The sequence below is a fragment of the Manacus candei genome, unplaced genomic scaffold, assembly GCF_025592945.1.
Source record: "Manacus candei isolate 608988 ecotype Guabito, Panama unplaced genomic scaffold, ASM2559294v1 h1tg000005l, whole genome shotgun sequence".
Taxonomy (NCBI): domain Eukaryota; kingdom Metazoa; phylum Chordata; class Aves; order Passeriformes; family Pipridae; genus Manacus; species Manacus candei.
Window position 1 is genome coordinate 14,493,723 of NW_026138053.1, and position 25,838 is coordinate 14,519,560.

Consider the following 25,838-nt stretch of genomic DNA (forward strand, 5'->3'; position numbering starts at 1 on the left):
AATACCAAGAAAGCAAGATGGCTGCAAAGTATAAAGTACAGAAATGCAGCAGATCTCAAATTCAAGACAAAAAAAAAGGAGCTTGTATCACAAAAGCGTTTGATCAGCGTGTGTCATTTTATCAAGGATATACTTAGCCATGAGTGCTGTTGGAAACTGATGAAACAATGGATCAATAAAAACCTCATGTTTTAAACTAAGTGCCCATTTATCAATCATGCTAACAAAGTTATTCTGAAAAAAAAAAGCAACTTTCAAGAGCGGAGGTAGTAGAAGACACAGTGGAAGGCTGGATGCATGAGTCAAGTTTCCCAGAAGATAATACGTGAAACTATTTACGGACAAGTTAGAAGAGAAATAAAATATGTAGTAGGACATGGTATTGGCTAGTGTCAAAAAGTGGGATAAGGACAGTGAAGCAGACAAACAGCAGAACGCGAGTCATGCAGACATGCAAACAACAAAGGTCAGCATGGCCCAAACTGATGGACATTTCATGTAAACAAGTTAGACTGTTAGATAGCAAGTTCTGTGGAAGGGTACAATCAACCTAAGCTTAAAGAGGGAAGAGAACTTGTAAAGAAAAGCATAGCTATATCATAATGCTCTTATCTCTGCGCTGAAATTGAGATTAAAATAGAAGTAAAACTGTATTACAAAGATTCATAAACCTGAAAACTTCTGGAAATTTTAATTTTTGTAATGATTTTAGTATAAGAAGTTTCTTTTGATAAAGAAACTAGCTCTTGCTTAAGTTCTCCCATTTACCTACTGCCAAAGTATCTAAGATTTTAAAAATCAAGATATTTTCACAAATTCATGTTATAAAATGAAATTAATTTATTAATGCTGTGTGATTCTGCTGTATATTTTCCTGAGGATCTGAAACACTTCAAATAGTTTAGCATCCCCTCTCCCCACCAATGTACAGCAATATTATAAAGCAGAGAGATTACTGATTTGTCAAAGATCACAGAAAAAGTGCCAGAGAACTAGATGCAGCAGTCCTGACTCTATTGCTCTAGAAAATGCTAACAATTAGGGCTGAGACTAAGCTGGTTGAGAAAAGCTGGTTTGAGACTCCAGCTTTTATATCAAAACATAAACTTGCCCCAAAGTGTCTGATGATACCAAGGATAGGGAGAGGGAGCAAGTAAGAAAAGTATATTTGGTGATTCAGAATGAAGATCCAGGGATTACTTCTTAAACTGCAGCTTCAGCCCTGCTACTCCAGGCAGACATACTTGGAAGAAATAAGAATATTCGATAAATGGACTGATGCACACTCTTATACTACAGTAACAAAACCACAGTATTCAAAGGTATTCAAATGTTTTTAAAAGCCTGTATGAAAACATTTTTTTTGAAACTAAAACCAGATACTATTGATTCTAACTGCATTTTGATTTGCATTTAAGTTTGATCAAGAAATTGTTTTGTCATTTCAGTGTTAACCATTACATCAACACAGGTTTTCAATATATGAGTGACCAGTTCCTATGGAAAGTACACCCACTTCATATACATTATCAGGTGTTTGAGGGATATGATCACAAGGGAAGATCCAGTGTAAATACAGTTATGCTGGCATGGGTGTTTTTATTGGTACAGCTTAACTTGGCAACCTGTTATTAATTCTGCTGGAAAAAGCACCCATTCGAGTATAACTGGTTTTGTGGGAGAAGGCTGGTTGGTATCTCCCGCTGTGCCTGGCGTGGCTTTGCCTCTTATAGGGATTGTTTTCCTGAACTTTGATGGGTGACAACTCATTCCACGCTCTGACAGCCAGTCTTAGCAGCTCCTCTCATGGTACTAAACAAAAAACCCCAACCAAACAAGAAAACAAAGCAGTGTGGCAAAACTTGCATCGGAGTTTCTCTGAATTTAAAAAAAATAAATTTAGTATTGTCACCACATTTACAAGTCATTTCTAATATACTTTTGTGAAACACCCTCTACCCCTGTACAAAGACTCCCATGGCAGTGAATTACCGGACCCCAGGCGGCCGGAGGTGCCGAGCCGAGGGTGCCTGGGAAGGTGAACCCGCGGGATGCGGGGGGAGGCCCGGCCTCCGGCTCCTCAACCCGACCTCGGGCCAGGGCAGCCGGCGGCAGGCCCGACCCCTTCCTTGCGGCCGGCGGGGGCGCGCCCTGTGCCCGGGAACGGCGAGGGAGCGGTAATTACCGCGGGCCCGTTGCACAACCCGCACCCGGCGCGGCGCGGCCTGTCCCGCCGGCGGAGCGGGGCCGGGCGGCACCGCCCCCTCCCGGCATCCCCCGCTCGACTGCTGGGCTCGGCTGCGCTGCTCGGCTCGGCGGCTCCGCGGTGCGCTCGCCATGGCCGCCTACAGCAAGTTCCTGACCGCGCGGCACTCCGCCATCGCCGGGGCCGCCGCCGCCTGCGCGCTGCTCTGCCTGCTCGGCAAGCGGCGGGCGGCGGCGCAGCACGGGTGAGCGGGGGCTGCGGGAGCGGGGCGGGCCGGGCCGCGCGAGCCGCGGGGCCGGCGCCGGGAGGCCGGAGCGGGCAGAGCTGTGCTCGCCCTCCCGGCCCTGGGCCCGGCGGAGGGGCGGCCGCGTCCCTGTGCCGCGCATGGGGCGCTGCCGCCGCCGCCCTCTGCCCGGGGAGGCTCCCGAGTACAGGGCTCAGGCTGCTCCCCCACCGCTTTCCCCGGGGTGAGGTCGGTGCCCCTCTTGTGAGTGTCCAGCCATCGCCACCTTGTTACCCAAATTATGCTCGCTTTTTCTGTTTTCCTGGCTGTGAACATTAACAGGTGACTTATAGGGATGTCCGTGTCTGCATAGGCAGCTCGTGGACCTCAGGTGTTGTTTGAATGCAGCCGTGTGACAATAAGGAACACGGACAACAGTTTCAAAGAGGCCGAATCTGGTGATGTTCCCTGTGTGGTTGCTTTACAGGTGTCCACTGCTCGGGTGTGTATTCGTTAATATTCTGCAAAGCACTGGTGCCATGTAGTGTGGTGGATGAAGAACGTATCTCAGACTCAATGCTTTCACAATTCCACTCTATTTTTGGCTGTAGGATTATGACCATATGCTAAAGACCTGGCATGTTACAATATTACAGTTAGGTATCTTGTAGTGATACTCGTGAAAGGGACTTACTCAACAGACTTTTGTAATAACATACCTATGATGAAGCAACAATCCAGTTTTATTTTACCTAAATCGCTTCATACACGATATCTGTAAGAGTTTCATGGAGTTGGGTAATGTCATACAACATGTCAGACGTTGATGCACTGCTGACAATTCGTGCATTTGCTTGAGGTCCCAAACTGTGGCTGAGAGTTACTCTTCTGTGAAACTCACAGGGAGGGATGATTCTTTTCAGATCTCTCTGCCCAATTTAGTGAAATACTGTTGTAAAAAAGGAGAAAAGCTGAGTGGAAGAGCACAAAAAATAATGGGCTGGGACAGTTATGCTGTAGTGTGAGATTTTCCCACCTGATATATCATAGTGGTATTTGTAAGAAAGACTAGGCCATGCAGATGTTCCGGGAGCATCTGTGTGTTGTCAGATCAAGAATATTCTTTTAAAGTGAATCTTAATTGTCCACACTTACCTTGCTCTGCCTTTATAGAGGGGTGATCTTGGAGCACACAAACCAGATTACATTCAGATTGAAGCACATCTTCAAACATAGATGCAAGTCCAGTGTAGTTTTGAAGTTCATTTAATATATTCCTGCCACTAGTAGCATTCATTTCATAGAAGAAGGCTAGAATTTGTCTAGAGTAATCTTCCTATCCCTGAAATAAATGTTATGTGGATCCTGGGTTGTCCCCACTAAACTATTTTGCTTGTATGTGTTCTGACGTTGATCTGCAGGATTTGACAATGGCAATGCATGTATTGGCTTGAGAGTCAATGTTCTGAAAATAAGCATTAGACTTAATGCTGTATTTGGAATGTGTCCTTCCTTTATGAATCTTGAATTTTGCTACGTACAGTGTTAAAAATCTGAGGCATTCATATGTATTTGGTGGACCAAACACTATTACAAGATTAGTGAGAATTGGAAAGCAGAGAGAACTTATGAATTACATTCGAGCTAATTCAGCAATTGACTGGACTTGTGAGAGCCTGACCTCATCTGTCCCTTTTCCTCTCTCTGAACTGCATTCTTTCTGATCCTTTGTCCCTTACTTCTATAATCTTCTCTTTATAGTCATTTTGCATTCTCAAATCTGTTAGAAATGCAGTTGCTGAAGTAAGTACCAGGCTTGCAAACTTGATTGTTTCACTTGTGTTTATGTGTTGTTTTATGCTTTTGAGTCCCTCCACTGCTTAGGTCTTATTTACTAGTGGTACTGTATTGTGGCTGTGGATTCCAAACTCTAACGTCCAACATTCGGTTGTTTCAATAATAGCTGTGCTGCTGCTTGAATGATATTTTGAGGATGGTTTTTGCCCACTGGTCTTCATTCTTTTCTCCATGTTTCCCTGTGAGGCAAACCTTGCCAGGAGCCTTACAGAATGCTACCTATCAAGACTAGGCAGTAGGTAAGCTACTTTGCCTATATCACCAGCCTAGACAAAACCATCTGGTTATTACCATTGCCTCATCCTCCTTTAGTCTCATTATTTCATGTATCATTCATTTCTTCATGCTTTGTTGCTAATGTAAATTAGAGCATACTTTTGCAAAGGATTGTCATCATGCCAAATCTTTACATATTTCAGCATTCTTATGCTGGTATATGATGCTGACATATAATAACAAGCGCACAACCTTTATGCAGTGATGATAAAAATCTCCAGGGCCTAGTGTACCCTTTAATTTTTGTGTTGTATTTCCCTGTCTCTTTGGGAAGAGCAAGAAGTTGGGAGGGTATGGCTGTCCTCAATTTTTGTACTTATTCCTATGGAGAAGAATTTCATGTGGCAATCCAGATAGTCTGGAAAAGGACTGGTAGTCTGCTTGAGGTTAACTGACTAAAAGATGTGAGGAATAGTGGTGATTTAGTTTTATATGTGTGAATTCCTTTGTTAACCTTGGTATATAATGCCTGAAAATGTTGCGTCATGTTAGTGTGAGCTGAATTTCAGCTTCTTGAATTCTGGAAGGTGAAAGTCTAGTTTTGAGCTTCCTAAGGGCAAAGGTGAATGATACAGACTTGAATATAAACAGCCAAACACTGACCTTAACGTTCAAGTGAATCATGGAAATGTTCATGTGCAACTGTCAACTTTACCTGCAAAACTTCTTCCTTCCTCATGTAGTTTCAGAATACACATTTCAGTGTTTATACTTATACCTTATTTTGAACATCAAGTATGTATGCTATTATATCATGTTTTCCTGGAGCAGCTGTCTGTTTTCTGTTTTATTTTGAGTGCTTTTTTTAAGTTTTGCTGGAATGTTAGCAGTAGGTCTGCTGCTGGTCAAAGTTGGAAAGTAAAATAATGTACAAATTGAAAAAAAAGAAGGAAAGTCTTCTTTTAGCAAATCAAATGTGTTTGAATGTGTAACAAGAAAGTTATCTGACAGGCTCTTCATGGTATATGTGTTAATTTTAATATAGAATTACCAGTTATAGAAATGATACCAGGAAGGAGAGGTAGCAACTTTTACCTACTTTTCTGCTGTCAAACAGTAGGGGCAAGGTCCATTGCAACTCGTATCAAGTAGTAATGTATGAATAATTAAGCTGTATATGTTATGCCAACGTGCCTTAGTAGGTCAAAGATCACTTAATTAGTAGTAGTTGGATTAGTCACAGATGTTCTTCTATAAGAGCTATTACATTGCTCGTTAGTTTTGCAGAACTGAGAGGTGGTGTCACAGTCTACAATACATTTTAATCACAACTTCCTGAAATCTTCCAAAATGGAATGATATAGAACGGATTACTTATAGTAACTTGTTAGTTTTCCACGTTACTACTTTGGAGTAAAGCATGCAGAAAAATGCATTGTGTCTTTATTCAGGTTGCTGTCCTCAAAAAATCTGTTTCCTTAGAAAAGCTGCATGTCTTCTTGGGAGGGTGGAAGTTGTTATAGCTAAATGGAAGGATGACTTCGGTTGTAGTATTTGGGTTTTTAAGTCATAAGAAGTTCTTTGAGAAACTAATTATCCTGGGTATATGATGCAGAAAAAACCAGTTACTCCATTCTGTTTATTCCATTTCCCTAATCCTGCCTCAAACAAGAAGCAACAGAATATTTTCTTAAGATTTGATTGCTTCAGAATTAAAACCTTGAGGGGTGTTACATAAAAGAGCTGGATATTTTTCATTATCCCTCTAACGAGAATTTTTCCCAAATATCCATGTACTTTAAAATAAAGTACTTACACAAGCAGAGAATGAACTTGGATTACTTTCCAGAAGAAGGTATTTAATTCATATAGCTTTCTGGGGGAAGGAGGGACTGAAAGAAGTAGAAGGTAATTAGGGTAAAGAGTTTGGAATTGCAAGATTAGGGAAAGGCAATAAATAGAATGGAATTAATAGGAAGGAATTTATAATGCATGGAAAGATGACAAAATAAAATATTTTACAGTCTGTTCCTATACACACTGGCCTTCCCTATCACCTATCTGTGTCCATTAGAATCCGAGAGGATGCTAGGACATGGACTCAGTTTTGTAAAAATTGAACTTCTGAAACCCAAGTGTTTGGCATCCCTCCTGTAAGGGGAAAACCTGCATAAAGCAAGCGTAGTGCATGCTTGGGGTCTTAGAGGTTAGACATGGCTAAAGCAAGGGGAAAAGCTCACTTGAGTGGAGAGAGGTTAACAGAGCTGTAGACAGTGTATATCAAATAGGTTTTACACATTTCATCTTGCCTGTCACCAAGGCTCCTCAGCTGCTCTCATCTGACAGTGGCAGCAGATGTCACACAGTGGATGTCACGCTGCTTGTGTCATCGGCTGCACAGCCTGTGAACCTGCAGTTTGGCAGTGATTGATCCAAGTGTACTGGAGGAGCTTTCAAATATAACACAGGAGTTTGAGCATAGCAAGTGGTAGTTGTAACTTGAAACAAATAGTGCGGGTTTTTTTCATTTTTGTATATTTAGGATGTTATTCTCACTTCTTAGTTTGCATAATTTCCTTAGGTTCTGAAGATGCTTGTGTGAGCCTTGCTAGTGTACTTCACATGAAGGGACCTGTTCTAGTTGAGTCATGACTGTTTGACAGAAAGGGTGAAATTATATTGCTGTGGATTAATAGACTTATTTCATGTATGTAAATCATTAAAGGGAACCTGTGTTACTTGGGTAAAAGGTGACAGGTGTCAAAACCAAAAACAACTCTATGCTAACTACATTTAAGTAAGTTTACCCAGGATGTGAATTTGACTGTTCGATCTACTGCTAGTATTAAAGAAAAAAAAAAGGCAAAACATACAGATATGATTACTAGAAAATGCATCTAAAATCCAGTCTTGTAGAAAAACCTGCCTGGGGTTCAGAAAACTTGTCTTCAGCTGGAGGGTATGGAGACAGGAGAAAACAGATGACTCAGCCCTGCTCCTAGCATTTAGACTGCCTTTGTTTTGGGCCTGGGTAGCTAATTAGTGGTTTCTCTCTTATTAAGGTGCATAAAATGCTTGCTATCTAAGGCAAGATCTAGTGTAAGTGTGTAACAGCGTGAAATTTTTTTTTTTCAGGAAGCTGGCTAGAAGTTTTTTTCCGCTGTTATCCATGAAGGAGAGCTACAGCCACAGCTTAGGCCAGAGCACAGCTTATGGCAAAATTATTAGTGCTAAGGTTTTTCTTACATGTAAACTTTGTTACTGAGATGCATTCTTCTACTGAAACTTAGAATGTCCTCCACAACAGTTCTACTTTTCAGAGGAAACCTTTGAGCTTTAGCAATGCAGAGCAACTCAGAGTTCCTGCTTGCATTGAGGTAAATGTCTGTGACCTTCTCAGAGTCCACTTCTTGGTTGCCTGAATCCATTCCCCTCACATTATTTTTGGTTATGCTGCAACTAGGCACTGACCTAGAGCCAAGAAAATTGTGCTCTTGGTTCTGTGTGTGCTCAGGGTGTACTGTGCAAACGGGCATGCTTTTGGACAGCCCAGGCTTCTGAGTAAGGTTGCTGCCCTTGACCTGAAATAACTGTGCTGTTGCTCTGCACTCTCCTGTGCAGGGTGTGCAGTGTGAGGCTGTGCCTGCCAGGGAGTGTGGTGTGAGTGATAACCCACTTTTCTCATTATAGCTGTTATTTCTTCACGTGGCTGCATTCCATCTTTGGTCATTTGAGTTTTATTCTGTCTTTGCAATGTCTCAGGAGTTATCTTCTTTGCAAAACTAACCTGAAACTGCACAAATAATCATGAACTATTACAAACTGTTACCTTGTGTGTTTTTTTTAAAGCTGTGGAAAATGCCCAGTGCCATTTCAGAATGTAAGGTCTGAAGAATACAAAAGTATAGGTAACAAGTCTTTGAAATGCTACACTTAATCCTAACACAGATATTCTTTCTTTGCACTGTGTTGAGCAGAAGCTAGTCATCCTACTCTACAGAAAGAAGGTAGCATGACCTGAAATTTGTAGTGTTTTTTCAGTTAAGGACAACACAACGTTTTCAAATCCCTATTTCCTCTTGACATGTCATTAAACTGGAAGTCTTGCTTATCACTCTCATCTCAATTCCCTGTTACGCTTAGCTCAGTGTAGATTGCTTCCTCTGAACTTTGTTCTGGATGGAGACAGGTATTTCTAAAGACAGTAATCCTTTAACTTTTTCCTGTTTGCTAATAAATACCACAGAACTAGCATGCCTGAGGCCTTTCAGTAAGTATACTCAGTGGCCTCTTCAAGACTTTTTGCAGTTTCTTCTTCAGTGGTGTTGAGAATGATCCTTTTTGAGTAACCAGTATTGTTGCACGTTTCTTTGGAGAGAATAGCCTTGCTGGTATGTAAATAGAGTCAAAAGATAGTGAGTGCTGTGCCCAATACTTATTTGGAGACTGAAATTTCATGGTATTATCAAGTCTTCTGCCTTCCCCCTGTGCTACACTGCTGTCCTTAAAGTTGGATCAGCTGTCAAATGCTAGTACAGAGTCCTAAAATTCTTTATTAGTTTCTTTGAAACATCTTGCTGGTTTGGGCTGATCGTGTTTCTCAATCTTGGGGAAAGGTGTTTTGTTGTGTTGTCTACTGTCTATTGGGTAATTACTTGTCTATTTACTTATCTTTAGTGAGTTGCTATTCAGTTACCATGCATGTATGAACGACAAGTTTGGTCTAGTTGTGTCATCTCAGTACTGCTGATACCTTTCTCTGCTTTTACACTGTTTTCTCTAAAAGCTGTGTGCAGTTAAATAATGGATAGCAGGCTACATCCAAGATGCTGCTTTTCCTGAAACTTCTTCAAGTGATACATGTCCCATTATATCTCTAGCCTCTTCATGTTCTTAAAAAAATTTTACTTTTTTATTCTTTTTAAAAATCACTTAGGATAGAAGGTGCCTCAAGAAGTCACTTAATCTAAGTGCTCAAAGCACGATCCACATCGAATTCAGATTGGTTTTTTGAGGGCTTTATACAGTCGTATCTTGAAAATATGATAAATTCTACAGTTCTTAACTCAGTGTTAGAAATGTTATGATACCGTGCTTTTTCTTCTTTTTTCTATGTACTGTCTGGGTGACTCCTTTTAAGAACCTCTTCATCACCACCCTTTCTTCTCTGTGAGGGCATAAAGGAACAATGGCCCTTATACCAGAGGAGTTATTTGCAGCAGAGAATTTGGCCAGCAAGTAGCACTTGCCTTCCTCCACCAATAAGACTTGTGATGCTCCAGCATTAAGTAAATGAGAATAATAGAGAGCTTGAATCTATTCCAAATGTTAGAGCTCTCTGCTGTAACCAGATAGTCTTGCTGTATTCTTGCTGAGTAATTGAGGGTGTTATTTAGTCTTTAAATTCAATGAGAATGCAACCACAATTCTCACAAAAAAGTTCTACAGTAGTGTAATGGAGTCTGGAGTAGTGCCAGTAGGTATCAGACTGAAAAAATGAGACTCTGGAGAAGGAAGAGTTCTGTACTAATCAGCTGGTGGAAGTTTTTTCCAGACGGAACTATAGCACAGTCTTTTGTTTCAAGTAAAATGTTTTTACCTATTAAAATAACAACGGATTATTATTTTTTTTAATATCAGGAGCCACATTAGAGCTATTTAGCTATTTAGGCACTTTTTTTTTTATTCTAGACTTCATAAATAAGATTGTTTCCTTTGCTTTTGAAGTATCAGTCTCATTTTGAGCTTGCACAAATTTTTTGTAGAAAAAGAGAACAAAACTCTGTTAAAGCTCTTTTTTCATTAGGTTTTAAATTTACAAACACTTAATTTTTATCTTAAACTTTATAAATATAAATTCTAATTAAATGTGAGTTCACAATGAAATGTGAGATTATGATTTCTGAACAATCCTTCTTTCTCTTTAGTGGATAATCAGTTCCAGCTCAGTAGTTTCAGCTGCTCAATTTCTCTCAAGAGCTACTGTAGGAAAAATATATCAATAAATAGATCAAAGATATTCAACTAACTGCCAGAATAATTCTGGGCCTTATCTTCTTAATAGACTAATATATTAATATATTCCCTTCTGATCCCTTTTAAGATGAAATAGTTGTGTATTACGAGTGTTGTGACTTCAAACACTGGCAAGGCTTGAAGCAACAAAGCTTATAGGAGTTGTAGCATATCTGGAAGAGAATCATGCTTTCATTTTACATTATGGCAAGTCATGAATTGTCTAGTGAAATGACCACTTAATTTGATAACTACTTATTCATGCTTAAGAATACTGCTTTTCTCCTAGTGCCAAATCACTTATGATTGGAATGATCCATATTCAAGGACACTTTTAAAAATACAGGTCAACCTTTTCTGCTTTGAAAAATTACAAGATCTGTTGAGAAGTTTCTTGTTACAGCAGTACATTGCTCTTCTGTCACCGGGATTCAGTCTTTTACTGGATTGTTCCTTAAACTTTGCACAGTTACCATTTCCACAGACGTACTTCCGTCACAGACTGATTAAATATTATATCTCTTCTGAACTTTTATTAAGTTATTTCTCCCCCAAACTGCCCTCTGCTGCCCTTCATGTTCTTTATTTTGTCTTTTGCACAAGTAGTCTTACAGGATTTTTATCTTCTCTCAGGCTTCTGTCTCTGTTACCTTTAATTAAGTTCTGGCTAAACTAGCATCTCTCCCTACTTGCTTTCGTGGTCTTCCTCCTTCCTTTTTTTTCTGGTTACATGACAGTCTGCAGTTGTTTTGATGTTGTAGGCAGGTAGGACCAGTGCCTTTCATAGTTTCTGCTTCCTTGTGGTTTGAGGTGCTGCCTGAAAGTGTATGAATATTGTAGTTTTCAGGCAGCCTGCTCTCAGTGTTTTAGTATCATGGCTGAGAAATGGTAAGTTACAATTTGTATGGTTAGCTGTCACTTTTAAACTACATAAACACATACTCTCCCAACAGCTTCATGTGCTTGAGTGTTCCGAAAGGGAGAAGGACCAACTATAATTGTCTTATATGTCAGCTTGTCTTTCTTAAAAGTAGGGGAAAAAGAATAATATTGTGCTTTTGAATGTTTGTTTAGCACTAGTTGAAAAGTATTTTTCTTCTAACTCTTCTGTAAAATGCAGGGGAGGGAAAATGGACAGAATAAAAACTAGCTTCCCTTCCAATGCACACCTTTGCAGGAACTTGGTTTCACAGCTCTGACTTTTTTCCCCTGCAGCATATGTTTACGAACAAATAATCTCAATATATAGTAAAATGCATTATTTGAAAGTCAAGTACAATGCAAACAAATCTGTTTGGCTTACATAGATGATGTGGAAACATCAAAGTTGAGTTGCTTGGATTGCTGAATCTGCATTCCTGTAGTTTTCATTTGTGGTCAGTGGAATCATGTAGCCATGCTTGTAAAGTATATGTGAGAAACATAAAAACACTTGGAGTTCATGATACAGAGCCAAGGTAAAGCAGAACTCTGAGATGAAAGATTGAGGCTTAGTTTCCCTATATAAGACTGGTTTCTGAAAGGGGTAAGGTTTCATTGAAATTGTAAAGAAACAGCACATAGGTTTGACATAAAAGGTAGCCCTGCTGCAGACACTGTATTGCTTTGAAAGAAATAGGGATATAATCCCGAGCTTTCTTTTCTGTGTAAAGATGAAGACAAAGAAGAGTGTGTTAGTAACAAGTAAAATACTCTTTTTCTTCCCTTTACAGTAAAAGAAGTGGAAAACAAGCACTGCAGAACAATGAGGTAATTCTTTTTTCATGTCATATATTCTTTATTCATTTTAAATATATCTGATTTTTAAAAACTTTTAAGTCCTATCCTTGTAGTTTAATTTTGGACTGAATAATGGCTATGGTGCAAATACTGCTTGAATGATACTTTCAGACTTGCATTGGTGGAACAAATGGAAGAATCAGGTTAATCACAAGAGGCTGAAGTTTGGCTCCATAATGACATGCACTTGATGTGTACCATGTGCTTTTTTATCTCATAGTGCCTTATGAATGTAAGGACTAGTGCTTAAGTTTATCTGTATGTATAGCAACAAACAACTATGTGTACATTTGGTATAACTTGTATTTATATTTTATTTAAAAGAAAAAGCATGGAACAAGATGTAGAGTCTGACAATTTCTAAAAACTACTTCAAACTTCTGGTAGGAGGTTTGGCATATCCCCGATCTTTTGTATGTTTGTTAATTTATTTATCATATATCCCTTTAAGCCAAGTTTACTGTTTTATATTCAAGTGAAATATGACAGACCAAAAGGCAAAGTCCATGATTAGAAGTATTGGGTCTTATGATGGTATGAATAGCTTTCAGATACTTTAATCTTTTGCTGAAAACTTAAGAAAAGGCTTGCACTGGATAAATCTGAAGGTGTATACAAGCATCATGTTAGCTTCTAGCCACACCTTGACTGTGTTATCTGCCATAAACTTGTCTTTTGCGTAGCTGTACCTATTTGTAAAAATCTTAACTAGCTTTCTCTTATTCCTACCCATCTTGGATACAATTATTCTGAATGAGGAATTAACAGTCCAAGGGAAAAAAACAAACTTCTGGGAAAGGAGATACTGGAACGAATATAAGTGCAACACAGAAATAGAAATGAAGAAGAGCTGAGTACAGAGGAAGAATAGGTTCAAGTTATGCATCAAATATGTTTAGTCAGGTACTCTCTTGAAATGTAGCACATCAGATATTGTGTTTGTCGTTTCAATTACAGAAAAGCAATAACATATGTAGGATCATCCTTCATTAGGCCCAGACAGTAGTCTTTAGTTGTTTGGATTGCTTGGATTTTCATGTAAATAACTTTTAACTAAAATGTTTTAATCATCTACCACATAGCATCCTATCTGACTACAATTTTTATTTGTAGTTGGTGTTCACATACTTTTTTGATAAGGGTGGGACTATAGTTGACTTCATCCTGTGAAAAACAGGTGTAGGCTTATTTACACAGCATTCAGAGTGAGGTTTTTTCTTTCAGGTTTCCTGTCTATCTTGTAGTATTGATATAGGCATTGATAGCATGCTTCACATGAGCCTTGGGTAGCAGAGATATCAGGATTAGGTTGATTAGACAGGACTTTTTTGAAAGTGTGCCCTTTCGATCAGTTTTTCAGGACCAAATTCTTCTGTCACATCCTTGTGTGAAGGAAAAGAAAGAAAACAAATGAAAAAAAGAAAAAATACTTGCACCATTAGCTTTTAAAAAGAATGCAGAACAGGAGATAGGGTTATATGGAGTGAACAAGTGCAACTGACCCAAATAAAAGGTGCTTGAGTACAGGAGGGTTTTTAAGTCTGGTAGATTTAGCTGTTTGGATGTTGGAAGACATCTTTAAAAATACTGGCTGATGGTGTCTTTTAGAGACAAGCAATGTTAAGAGATGGTAGATTGCATTAAACTTGTAGTTGGATGTTTTAGTGCTGTGGTCTGCATTGTTTGTGTGTCACCTTTAACATAGATTTGAAATAAAAAGTATTTTGTATCATGGCAGCTACTTCCTTTTGCAATTTGTTTTGATAGCTCCCAGTTCTTACACTATATTTAATTTGTCGGAGCAAGTTGGAAGGAAATGTTGCAAATGCTCCAGAAGGAAGGTAGCAGTAAATAACTTGGATAGGGAAAATAATCACATCAACAGTTAAATAATACTTATTACCAAAAAAATCTTACTTTTCTTACTTTCCTTGTTCTACATGCAGCAGAAAGAGGGAAAGAAGGAGCGAGCAATGGTGGACAGAGTGTTTATTGCAAGAATATGTCGAATCCTGAAAATAATGGTCCCTAGAACACTTTGCAAAGAGGTAAGCATTGCCTGCATGAATAGGGACCCTCAACAGCTCATTTACAAAAAGAAAGTACATGGAAGGCAGAAGCATGGATGGGAATGCCTGTGAGTGTGCTCACAGAGCTGACCTTAGTCAACTCCAGAAGCTCATGGCCTTCAGAAGAGGTTACTGATAATCCCCCCTGAAAAAACAAATATGGCTCTCATATTGGAAAACAAGTATACTGGAAGCTACAGGCTGGTGAGCCTTGCTGTATTCCTGGTAAGGCTGTGAGCAAATTCTCCTGGAAGCTAACTCTGGCCACACAAAGGACAAAAAAGTGGTTGCAAACAGCGAGCCTGGATTTACCAATGGCAGATCATGCCTTACTCACCTGACTGCTCTCAGTCATAAGACAAATAGCTGTGTGGATAAGGGAAGAACAGAAAATGTTGAGTATTTACTTTGATTTTGGTGAGACCTTGACTCTAAGGTCTCCCTTAGTACCCTGATAGCCAAACTGAATTGACTGGATGAGTGGACAATGAAGTGGATGGAAAACTGGCTGGACTGTTGGGCTGAAAGGTTTTCTGATCAATGGTATAAGGTCTGACTGGTGACTGGTTACTAGTGACCCTGTTTTGAGTAGGGAGTTGAAGTAGGTAACATTCAGAGGTCTTTTGCAACCTTATGGCAGAAAGGTGTCAGAATAGCAGTAACTTCATGTTAATGAATTTAATCCTTCATCTTAAAGGGTGTGTCCAGTACAGGTATCAACCAAATACAACTTTTTAAAAGGCAAAATTTCTCCATAAAAATGAATTCAGTACTTTATTAAAAACATTGTATGCTACTATGTTTCCTGCAAAGTAAGCAAATGTTACATTAGGTGGGGGCAGCAGGGTGATATGTTTCTGCTAGGTATTGTAGGATTACTTACTGGAAAAAATGGTGACTTTTATCCATTGTTTAACTGTTACACTTCTGTGGTTGTACTAGACAGGTTATTTGCTGCTTATTGCTGTGATGCTGGTAGTCCGCACTTATTGTGATATTTGGATGATTCAGAATGGAACAGTCATTGAAAGGTACCAATATGCTTGTTAATTTTAAACGTTCTTTCTTGTGTTTAACAGGGAAGGTGGTCTGTCAGAATATGTATTGAGACATTTTACAAATTGCTTGTTTAAAACAGAAAATTATACAGTTAAAAAAATAAAATTATTATATTGTTCTTTTTAAATGGTTTATTAAATATTCTTTTGGTCACATTTTGTACACTGAAGACTCTACATTTTGTTGATATGAACGTCTAAGAAAGCACTTCAGAATGGTGGCATAGTGGTTTTATGTCGTAGACTTAGACATGTGTGGATATTAGGACTGTTATTGCTTCCTACTGAGCTGTTTGCTCTTTAGGTTGGTAAAAACAATGCTTTCAGTCTTTCTGTGTTAGAAAGTGTTTTTTAGACCTCTGATTATTCTTGTTGGTCTTGTTACTAATTGAAGCAAGTCAGAATGTGTCTTGAAGTGTGAATTCAAAATGATACTGTGTTTCAGGAGAGACATTTAGTGCTTTGTAGACTGGAAGGACTGCTTTGTTTCTTGTGTGAGAATCTATGAAAGCAGAGAAGGGAAAGAACTGGTATTCTCTGACCATGAATTTCTGAGCCCTTATTGTGGGCAGTTACAGCAGGAGCAGAAGGGAGGGAACTGCTGAGTCTGTCACTTGCCATGTAACTTACACAAGTGTGTCAGACTGCATCCTACAGCTGATACTACAGTTTTCCACGATTATTTTCTTTCTCTGTGTAGTCCTCTGAGAATTTATCCACTTAAGACTGTTGTTTCTCTTGTAACTAACTCTTAACTGGTGGTCATTTACAGTGCTATCATTGGCCGCAGCAGGAAAGATTTCAAGAAATACTTGTTCAACTTCATTGCCGCAATGCCCGCTGTAAGTGCTCTACTTCTTCTGACCTTTTAGCAGAACACATTTTATATGTAAATTAAGAGTTTGAGGAAGAGATCTCACAGGAATGTCTTAAAACTCATGGAAATGAGTTGTTTTACATACATGTCTGTATTAAGACACATTTAATTTTCTGGCTCCAGTGGGAGGCTTTATCAGCATATTTTCTTATTGGTCACAACCATTTTTCTAACAGATACGTTTAGGTTTTCAGGTTGGTTTTATTGATGGCAATTTTGACTGTAGCTTAATGTGCCATGCATAACATCTTATGGATTGGATTATGTTTCAGTATTGTAGATTTGGGATTCTTTAGGCATGATTGAAGATGAAGGTTTCTTTTTAGACCTTAAGTTTTTGTAATCCTTACATTTTTCACAGATTTGTTATGTTTTTTCCCCACCCTTTAACTTTACTTCAGCTTGTTGACATCTCTGACCTGCACCAGACAGAAATAATTGTTACTGTCTAATAGATAATGTACCTGGTTTGCAATAGATTTTAAAAGGAATTGATGAATTTAAGAGAATGGTTTTCAAATGTTGGCTCTTTTCTATATCTTATCAGAAGAGCTGAAAATAAGCTATATGAACATAATTTTATGTTTTTAAATAGTGAGAGCCACTGGAAACTGGAGACAGAAACCTAAGCAGTAGCATCCTGCAGATGCTATATGTTTAGTCTTTGGTGTATTAATGGTATTACTGACTTTAAGAGAAGAATTCACCTGTTCTGAAGTGTTTACACAGCTTATGCTGCAAACTGATATAAGTATATTGAATTGTGTTAGCTAAATATTGAAATAGTGTCTCTTATTTTAGATTTCTTTAGTGAATAACTTCCTGAAGTATGGTCTAAATGAATTGAAACTTTGTTTCCGAGTAAGACTTACCAGATACCTCTATGAGGAATATCTCAAGTAAGTAACACCTTGTTAACCTATAGTATAAAGTTTTTAAAAATGGATTAAAATAATTCTAATTATATTGTAAAAAGGTTGCAAGGTGCCTAATAGGTAAGGTACATTGCTCAGAAAAGGCTTTTGGTTTCAGTTAACTTGCAGTTGAGGATAATTAGCCTGTCTGGGTTGTATATGGCACAGATATAAAGAGAGCAAATTTGACTCGGTTGGGGGGGGAAAAAAGCACTGTACTGCTTCTAGGATTGATTGGGTCAGCTTCCAAAGTACTTCAGTTCCTTTCATTTAGTGCAGACTGAATTGGTTGCAGGAGCTGGAGTAGCTCCTTCTGTGCTTCTGTGCTGAATTTTGGTTGTCAGATGTGCTGAAGCAGAATTTCTGAGCGTTTTCTAGCTAAGTTCAATAGCAATGTGGGCCTGAGCTTTTACTAAGACATTCTGGAGCCTAAACAACCCTGCAGCATCTAATGTGGATTTGATTAATGTTTGGCCTTCTTTCCATCTAAGTTGTATGAAGCAAGGGGGTTCCAATTATTTCAGATCCCAGGTAATGATTTCTTTTCTGCTGCTTAGCTATTGTTTTGTTTCAGAGCTTATACATACTACAAAATGGGAAATCTGGACAACAGAATAGCTAATCCAGATCAACTCCTTACACAGGATGTGGAAAAATTCTGTAACAGTGTAGTGGATCTGTACTCAAACCTTAGCAAGGTAAGTCTTCCAAGAGAAAACTTTGAGTAATAGCTGTAGTCGTTTAGGATGTGGTGTCAGCTCAAAACAATTGTGTGTGTTTTTATGTGGGTTGCTTGGAATATGGTATGAAAAAATATTGTTTATGATATTATATTATTTCACACTCTGTGGTTTTCATGACCAAAGCACTGTTTATGAGTTGTTATAATTTGTATTAAATTTTCTTTTAAAGAATTTGTTGTATTCTTTTGCAGTTGAAGAATGATGAGTTTACTTTCTCAACTTTTGGAAGAAAACCAATGGCTACCTTTTAGTTGCTTACGAATATTACTTTTGGTAGGGAGGTGTGGTTAAATAAGCTCCTCCCTCTTTCTCCTGTAAATTTTGGGGGGTTTAGGTAATGAAGGAGAATACTTGTGGATGTTTTTAGACTATTTCTCTGGTTTTTTTAATGCTGTTTTTCATACAAGCTAAAGTATAAGCGAAGTACAAGTTACTTTGTTCAAAGCCTTCTGACTACAAAACCTGTAGTTCAGCTGTTTTAGCTTTGAGAAAGAGGTTATGGAACAGGATGCTTGCAATTTGGATTGTTCCTTCTATCAAGTACATAGCCAAATATATGGGATTATCCTTTCTTTCAGTATTTCTCATAATTACTTCAGTTGAGTAATCACGGGGTCTAGTCCACTTTGATTAGTGAGCAGGGTGTTATTACAGACCTAAAATAGTGAAGTATTTTTTTTATATGGTGTGTATTTGACGATCATAATGCTTCTGTGTTCAATTCTTGAGTGAATGTTTTCAGGAAAAGTCATGTGACTGAGATTGCTCTTGTTTTAGGTTTTAGTTTGTGTAATAGGTTAACCAGTATTGTGCTTTTAATGCAGAGCTCTAACTGTTCTTGGAGTGGTGTGTGGTTTCTGTACCATTTTGTATTAATTTTGTGTTCTAAGGCTTTTTTAACTCTGCTCTCTTACAGCCCTTCTTGGATATAGTTTTGTATATCTTCAAGCTAACAAGTGCAATAGGAGCACAGGTAAATTGAGTGGGTTTTTTAGAATTACAAGTACATTTCCCCTTCTTTGCTTATAGCCTTGTATAGACCTGTATAGACGTGTTTGGAATCTGAGGAAAACTCTAGGTGGTAATTATAGATTCATCCATTATTTGAAGGGATATGCTGAAAATATGCATTTACACTTAATATTTTGTATGCTTTAGTGTGCTCTATTTTGAGGCAAGGAAAATAAAACCCAGAATTTGTAGGCATTTGATCAACAATTTGAAGAAACAAGAAAATTCTTTATTTTCTTCTAGCAGTTATTTGAGAATCTCGTTTAGTACAGTACTTTTCTGACTGCATATGTCTTGCATGAATTCCATTTACAGGCAAAAATAAGTTTTCTCTTCCTGTGTGACCTCTATGAAGGGGAACCATTTCTTGCATTGAGCTGTATAACCATTATATTCTCACCCCCCTCCCACCAATAAGCTGAATCATTTCAGAAATAATTCTTCAGCTTAGTGTAATGATATATTATCAAAAATGTTCAGGAGCTGAGAAGTAGAAGCTCTGGGACACATCATGCAGATTTTGTTGAGACAGTCTTGCAGTAAGGCTTAACTGAACCTATGTAACTTTTCCAGTCTCAGATGTCTTTGCATCGCTGTCTGTAGTAGTTATTACAGGCAGTTTATGCCGTGCCACACTACAGTGGTACTTAAGCATGCTGTTTGGGAGCCCTGGTCTGTGGAAGTTAAGGATCCAGAAGATCCTGCCAGGACTGCTGGAGAGAACCAGGAAATGTATTGGAGATATACAGATCAAAGAAGAGAATGGGATTGAAATATTGGCTGCTATGACAGTGCAGTAAACGTAGAGACAAAGGAGTAGGCAGAAAGGAGACGAAATGAGAGAGGACCGGGAAATTATTAATGAAAAAAACTAGGACAGTAGAACACAGAGGTCACACTGGATGATAACAGAAACTTGAGTAGAAGGCTGGGATAAGAAGGAATTCTAGGGACAGAGAATTAGTAAAATTTGTTAAGCAATATCACAACACGAAAGATGGAAATATGATGGGAATTGCAAATGTAGTTGAATTGGTAACATAGGTACGTAGGAGGTAAGAAGGCATTCGTGCTTTCTGGGTATATATGTTGCCATTTGAGACCATCTAGATGGTAAACTTTTATTCTCTTTTGATGTTCACAGGGTCCAGCTAGCATGATGGCCTACTTGATTATTTCAGGGTTTTTCCTTACGCGTTTAAGGAGACCAATTGGCAAGATGACTATTATAGAGCAAAAATATGAAGGGGAGTACAGATATGTCAACTCACGTCTCATTACAAACAGGTATAGGTTTACTTGCATGGCAAGATATAAGTGACAATATTGTGGGGTAAATGGAAGCTGTGCATTAAAATATGTTTGGGGAAGCCTGATGCTATCAGTTCTGAGCCAACTGTTTGCATCTTTATACAGATTATTATAAAGTAATTTGTATGTGCATTATACTAACTGTAGCTGGGGTGTAATAAGCTTATGTTCTACTGTTATGAAAAAGTACAAACCCTTATTTCTTAAGGTAACTGAAAGTGCTCTATTCCTGTGTTTTATGCCTTTTTTCAAAGACTGTCTTTGACAAAAGGAAGTAACATTCCTTTCATTTGTTTCTTTTTAGTGAAGAAATTGCCTTTTATAATGGAAACTTGAGAGAAAAACAGACTATTCACAGAACCTTCCGTAAACTGGTAAATCTTCTTTTATCTCCTAGTTGAAGTTTTGCTTAAAATGCTTTAATTCTGTTGTGGTGATTCTTGACATGTATTCATAGAAATGGAATTATAGTGGCTTGGTGTTTTTGCTACTGCAGTCATTAGATTAAAAAATAAACTAGAAGGCTATAAGGAGAACACAAGATCTTGGTAGAGTGGTTTTTCTCTTGCCACTTACCTCCTTTTCACCCACCACAATTACTGTTCTCGCTATTGTGTGTAGGTTGTTTTGATGTCAAGTGCAAGTCTTTACCAGCAGGGACTCTTGTGCAGTGCTTGTCACAGTTAAAGGTGTGTTGAGGTATCTGATGTACTGAAAAATAACTGTTTGAAATCAAATGTCTGTAAAATAATAGACAATAGTAAAACAAGTACTGATGTAGTTTGAACTTCTTCTTCTGTACCTTACTAGGTGGAGCACTTGCATAATTTTATCCTGTTCCGGTTCTCTATGGGTTTCATTGATACAATCATTGCCAAATGTAAGTGTTTGTCCAGTGCTAATGGATTTCTGTAAATAACAAAACAAACTTTTTAAATGAGAATTGCCTTTTTTCTTATTGTGTAGCTTAGTATTTATTCTTAAACTGCAGACCTTGCCACTGTGGTTGGTTACCTGGTTGTTAGTCGTCCATTTTTGAACCTGTCTGATCCTCGTCATCAGAATAGTACTCATGCAGAACTTCTGGAGGTAAATAGACTAGAATTAAAACAATCTCCTGATTTTAAGTTTTGTTAGTCCACATAAAAAAACTTTCTTCTATTCTAGGATTACTACCAAAGCGGAAGAATGTTACTGAGAATGTCTCAAGCTTTGGGCAGAATAGTCCTAGCAGGCCGTGAAATGACAAGATTGGCTGGGTAAGCTTAATAGTAGTTCTGTAAAAGAATCTTTCTTAAGCTTTTGTTGCTGTTTGTCATCTCATTTTGAGAAAGTGCCCGTAGAATTAAAATAAATTTATGTGCTTTGTTCCTTGCAGCACCCTAAAAATATAGAAATTAAAAACATTTTATACTGAAAACATATCTGAAGATGTGCTAATTTTATCCACTATTTCACACCTGAATAGTAGCAGCATACAGTTTGAATGTTTAATTAAAAAGGCGTTGTCAGATGCTCCTAAATCAATTATGTATTGATTATTTACCAAACTTTTTAAAAAATACCTTAAGAAGAAAAATTTGGCTGTTACACTGAAAGGATCTTGTAAATATTGTGAATATTGGACAACGTGGTGCAACTCTAAAATGTAAACATTCTGTTTCTATGCTGGGATGAATAACTTCGTCATTTGACAGTTTAACAGTGCTCCAGTGCTCATTAGAGCTTTTTTGGATTTCTTTTTTTTTATATAGATTTACAGCTCGAATTACAGAATTAATGCAGGTTCTGAAGGACTTGAATAGTGGCAAATATCAGCGTACTATGATATCACAAGAAAAAGGTAGATGTGACATAATATGCAATATGTGCATGTCTGTGTAGTGTTCCAATCTCTAATACTTTTTTCTTAATTTAAGATGCAGATAAAAAGCAAGCTTTGTCCTTGATACCGGGATCTGGAGAAATTATCAACACTGATAACCTTATCAAGTATGTTTACAAAGTTTTCACGAGTTCAGTGTTTTTCATGTAGACTGGCTTTTATGTCTTCCCCTCTGTGACTCTTAATAGAGATTTTAATTACAATTCGCAATTCCTGTTGTGCTTGTGTATTTACAAGTAATTCCACCTCATGCCCACTCAGCATTTCTATTCTCTAAGTCAATCCTTATCCACTCATGTTAGCAGAAGACATAAACTGCTCTCTGGACTTAGGCTTTTTGGTAACATTTCCTGCTGTCCTTTGGAGTGTGACTTCCCAGACCATTTTGTTTACTCTTAGAAATATGTTAGTTACGGATTTTATTCCATTATGTAGTTTAGCTGTAAAAATCAAGGGCAAATCTGTATTCATTTCTGAAATATTTGCTTGTAATTCTGCATGCTCAGAGACCTCATTGATGTACTTGTGTAGGGATCAGTTCCTTCATTCTTTGTAGTCTGAGGAACATGGCATTGACATAGTATTACTACTTAAAGGCATAAAATACAGCCAGTTAAGAGATTAAGTAACCTCAATCTGGGCAGTGTGGAAAGCGGATAGGGAAATAGGAGGGAAGGAATGGGGGAAGGGGGAAAAAAGAAAGGAGATGATACAGCTATTTTTATTATTTTCATTTAAAAAATAAGGCAGGGGGAGGTGAGTAGAAAAGTCATTCATTGTGTATCCTAGAAGTAATGAAATACACTTCACTAGTAGGTTTAAAATGATGTGCATCCTTACATGTACGTTTATATCCACAAGATGTTTTGGAGACCGAAGGCTTAGAAAATTTGGAAAACAAATACATGAAGGGGATAAAAACAAACCTGTAGATGTTTAAATGCTAAGGTACCATTTTGGTTCAAGAACTTCCTCAGCTGTTAATAGCTGGGAAGTGGGAGAGTGAATGAAGTACTGATGAAATCTTGCCCTGTTCCATAAATCTCTGAAGTAAGCATGCAGTGTTAACTTCTTTGAGGCAACTGTTCTGTTTTTTTTTTTCCCCCCAATGTTGCGATACATACAGGTTTGATCATGTTCCATTGGTGACACCTAATGGAGATGTTTTGATTGAAGACCTTAACTTTGAGGTAATGTTTTTAATATCATAGCAAATGATATTAATATAAAATTTTCAAGTGAAGGTGACAGCTTCAAAGGTCATCTGATTTATAAAAAAAATGCAAACATCATGTTCGTTTTTAACAAAAAGACAATGAGCTATTTTCGCAGAAGAAGTTTTTATTATTACAAGTACGTTATCTTCCAGCAGTTGATGCTAAACTGGTTGGGGGAAAAATTAATTTATTGCTGAAAATGCCTCATTGTAATGTCAGAAAGTACATGTGTACAAGCCTATGATGATACCAGATTGTCTTACTGCTTATAGAAGCTTTCAACAGTACATCCTCACTGTGTTTTTAATGTGTTGGATTTGCATTTTTAGGTTCGATCTGGTGCAAATGTTCTGATTTGTGGGCCAAATGGGTGTGGGAAGAGCTCACTGTTTCGTGTTCTTGGTGAGGTAAGGGAACTTTTTAAAACAAGTGGCGGAGAATGCAAAGCACTGTTGTAATTGGACTTTCTTTGTCACATTTTAACCTTTTGCCTTTTGCAGTTGTGGCCTTTGTTTGGTGGGCGTTTAACAAAACCTGTAAGAGGAAAGTTGTTCTATGTTCCCCAGGTGAGGCCAAGTACTTTATTTGACAATAGTGTTCTCTTTCTACTTTCACTATGTTTAGAAATATTTGACATATCTCTTTGGTTCTAACTGTATCTCAGAGACCATATATGACTCTTGGAACCCTCAGAGATCAAGTTATATATCCAGATACTTTGGAAGATCAGAGAAGGAAAGGGATTTCTGACCAGGTAATGATAATTAGTTCATTAACCCTTTGTCTTGCTTAGGATGAGTAATGCTTCCGATTTAGAAATACTGAAACTGCTATTAAAAACACTGCATTTAATTGGATTTCAATATTTACCAGGGTTGATAACATGGTGGTGTAATCCTTTATAACCTTTTTCAACCATTTCTTTGTTAAGTTCATGTAAGCTTTATTTGTGATTCCTGTTTCCATAAAAGGTGCTGAAGGAGTACTTGGATAATGTCCAGCTGGGTCAAATCTTGGAACGTGAAGGAGGCTGGGATAGTGTTCAGGATTGGATGGATGTACTCAGCGGGGGAGAAAAACAGAGAATGGCAGTATGTCTCAGAAGCATAAATGTTTAACAAATGCAGAACATAAGTAAAAAATATGATCTGAATTGTAAGCTAGTTTTGTTCACTAAATTTTAAGATTTTACTTAGAAGAAACCACCAAAATGTGAAATACCTGAATACTGAGAAAACAACTGAAAATAGTGTTTATTGCACTCAAAATTTAAAAGGAAATGTTGATCTATGCCACCCTTTTACCATACCTTATGCTTTCATTGTATAAACAGAAGTTCTAAAACAATTATCTTCAATAAAAATGTAAAGGTAATATACAACTCTTGGATTTTCAGCTTTCAGTGGGTAGCAACTTAATTCCCTTGCCATAGTACACTTTTAGACACTAATTTTTAGTATAACTTCCAACACTGCACTATTGGTTGTTGTTCTGTATCCACAGTAGCTTTTTTTGGTTTGCATTCCAGATGGCAAGATTATTCTATCATAAGCCCCAGTTTGCAATTCTGGATGAATGCACCAGTGCTGTTAGTGTTGATGTAGAAGGCTACATATACAGCCACTGCCGAAAGGTAAGCTCTTTGTTCCTAGAATTACATCTCTTTGTGTTAAGAGGAGACTTAAAATGATACAAGGTTCACTCTTCCTTATGCCTAGTGCAGACTAAAAATTAAAAAAAAAACAAAAACCTAAAAAAAAAAGCTGAGTCCTGTGAACTTTATGCACACTAGAATTCAGTAATCTTAGGATAATTTACATGTACGTGTAGCCTCTGTGATATACAGAGAACTCTTACTAACGGCTAAGTAACCTTACTTTTCTAGATAGTCTTAGAATGTCAAGTTAAGATCAAATAATCTAAGATTTTAGACCTTTTTGTTGTTCATAAGCTTTCTGTTGGCCAGGGCAAGAAGTGAAAGGCTGGAAATTAACATTTCCATCTATTTTGAGATATGAAAAGCCAAGCACTCTAGGAAAACATGATGTTATTAAATACAGTTTTGTTTTTCCTCTTCCTCCTTAACTCACCATTTCAGATTCTATGCAATACCATGTGAAATATCAGCACGATTCAACTTCACACCCCTACTCTGGGAAAGAATAGGCTTGAAATAACATTAGTTATTGAAATAACATTAGTTATTGAGTAGCAGTATTCTCAGGATAGTAATGGAGCAAAGCTGTGCCTCCACTAAAATACATTCTTGAAACCATAAGTGGAAACTTAAGGAGCCTTCTGCAGTAGTGAATGGAGAGTAGGTGAGGACTCTGCAGAAGGGACAGTATTTCATGAACTAATTTTACCACATTGATATCAATACCCTGATGCTTTCTAAGTCTATTTTCCATACACTTATTATTCTGTTAACTTGAATATTCCTTTGTACTTGCCAAG

General features: G+C 37.8%; 1 protein-coding gene across 3 annotated transcripts in view; it reads left to right on the top strand.

Annotated features, from left to right (window-relative positions):
* The first annotated feature begins 2,244 nt into the window (after window positions 1-2,244).
* The window catches only part of ABCD3 (ATP binding cassette subfamily D member 3), a 28,051-nt gene continuing 4,457 nt past the window's right edge, over window positions 2,245-25,838 (top strand). The window contains exons 1-21 of one of the 3 annotated variants that reach the window (XM_051799117.1): window positions 2,245-2,450; window positions 12,230-12,266; window positions 14,243-14,344; window positions 15,308-15,396; window positions 16,196-16,265; window positions 17,102-17,199; window positions 17,789-17,912; window positions 18,874-18,930; window positions 20,113-20,255; window positions 20,584-20,653; window positions 21,090-21,159; window positions 21,271-21,368; window positions 21,447-21,538; window positions 22,034-22,122; window positions 22,199-22,271; window positions 23,291-23,354; window positions 23,711-23,788; window positions 23,882-23,947; window positions 24,046-24,135; window positions 24,353-24,472; window positions 24,910-25,014. In XM_051799117.1, the coding sequence (XP_051655077.1) occupies window positions 2,338-2,450; window positions 12,230-12,266; window positions 14,243-14,344; window positions 15,308-15,396; window positions 16,196-16,265; window positions 17,102-17,199; window positions 17,789-17,912; window positions 18,874-18,930; window positions 20,113-20,255; window positions 20,584-20,653; window positions 21,090-21,159; window positions 21,271-21,368; window positions 21,447-21,538; window positions 22,034-22,122; window positions 22,199-22,271; window positions 23,291-23,354; window positions 23,711-23,788; window positions 23,882-23,947; window positions 24,046-24,135; window positions 24,353-24,472; window positions 24,910-25,014 (1,848 nt within the window). In that variant the 5' untranslated portion in view covers window positions 2,245-2,337. Of the gene's footprint in view, window positions 2,451-3,883; window positions 4,526-8,711; window positions 8,894-12,229; window positions 12,267-14,242; window positions 14,345-15,307; window positions 15,397-16,195; window positions 16,266-17,101; window positions 17,200-17,788; window positions 17,913-18,873; window positions 18,931-20,112; window positions 20,256-20,583; window positions 20,654-21,089; window positions 21,160-21,270; window positions 21,369-21,446; window positions 21,539-22,033; window positions 22,123-22,198; window positions 22,272-23,290; window positions 23,355-23,710; window positions 23,789-23,881; window positions 23,948-24,045; window positions 24,136-24,352; window positions 24,473-24,909; window positions 25,015-25,838 lie in introns of those variants that run through there. The other 2 variants (XM_051799120.1, XM_051799124.1) reach the window with 2 other exon arrangements.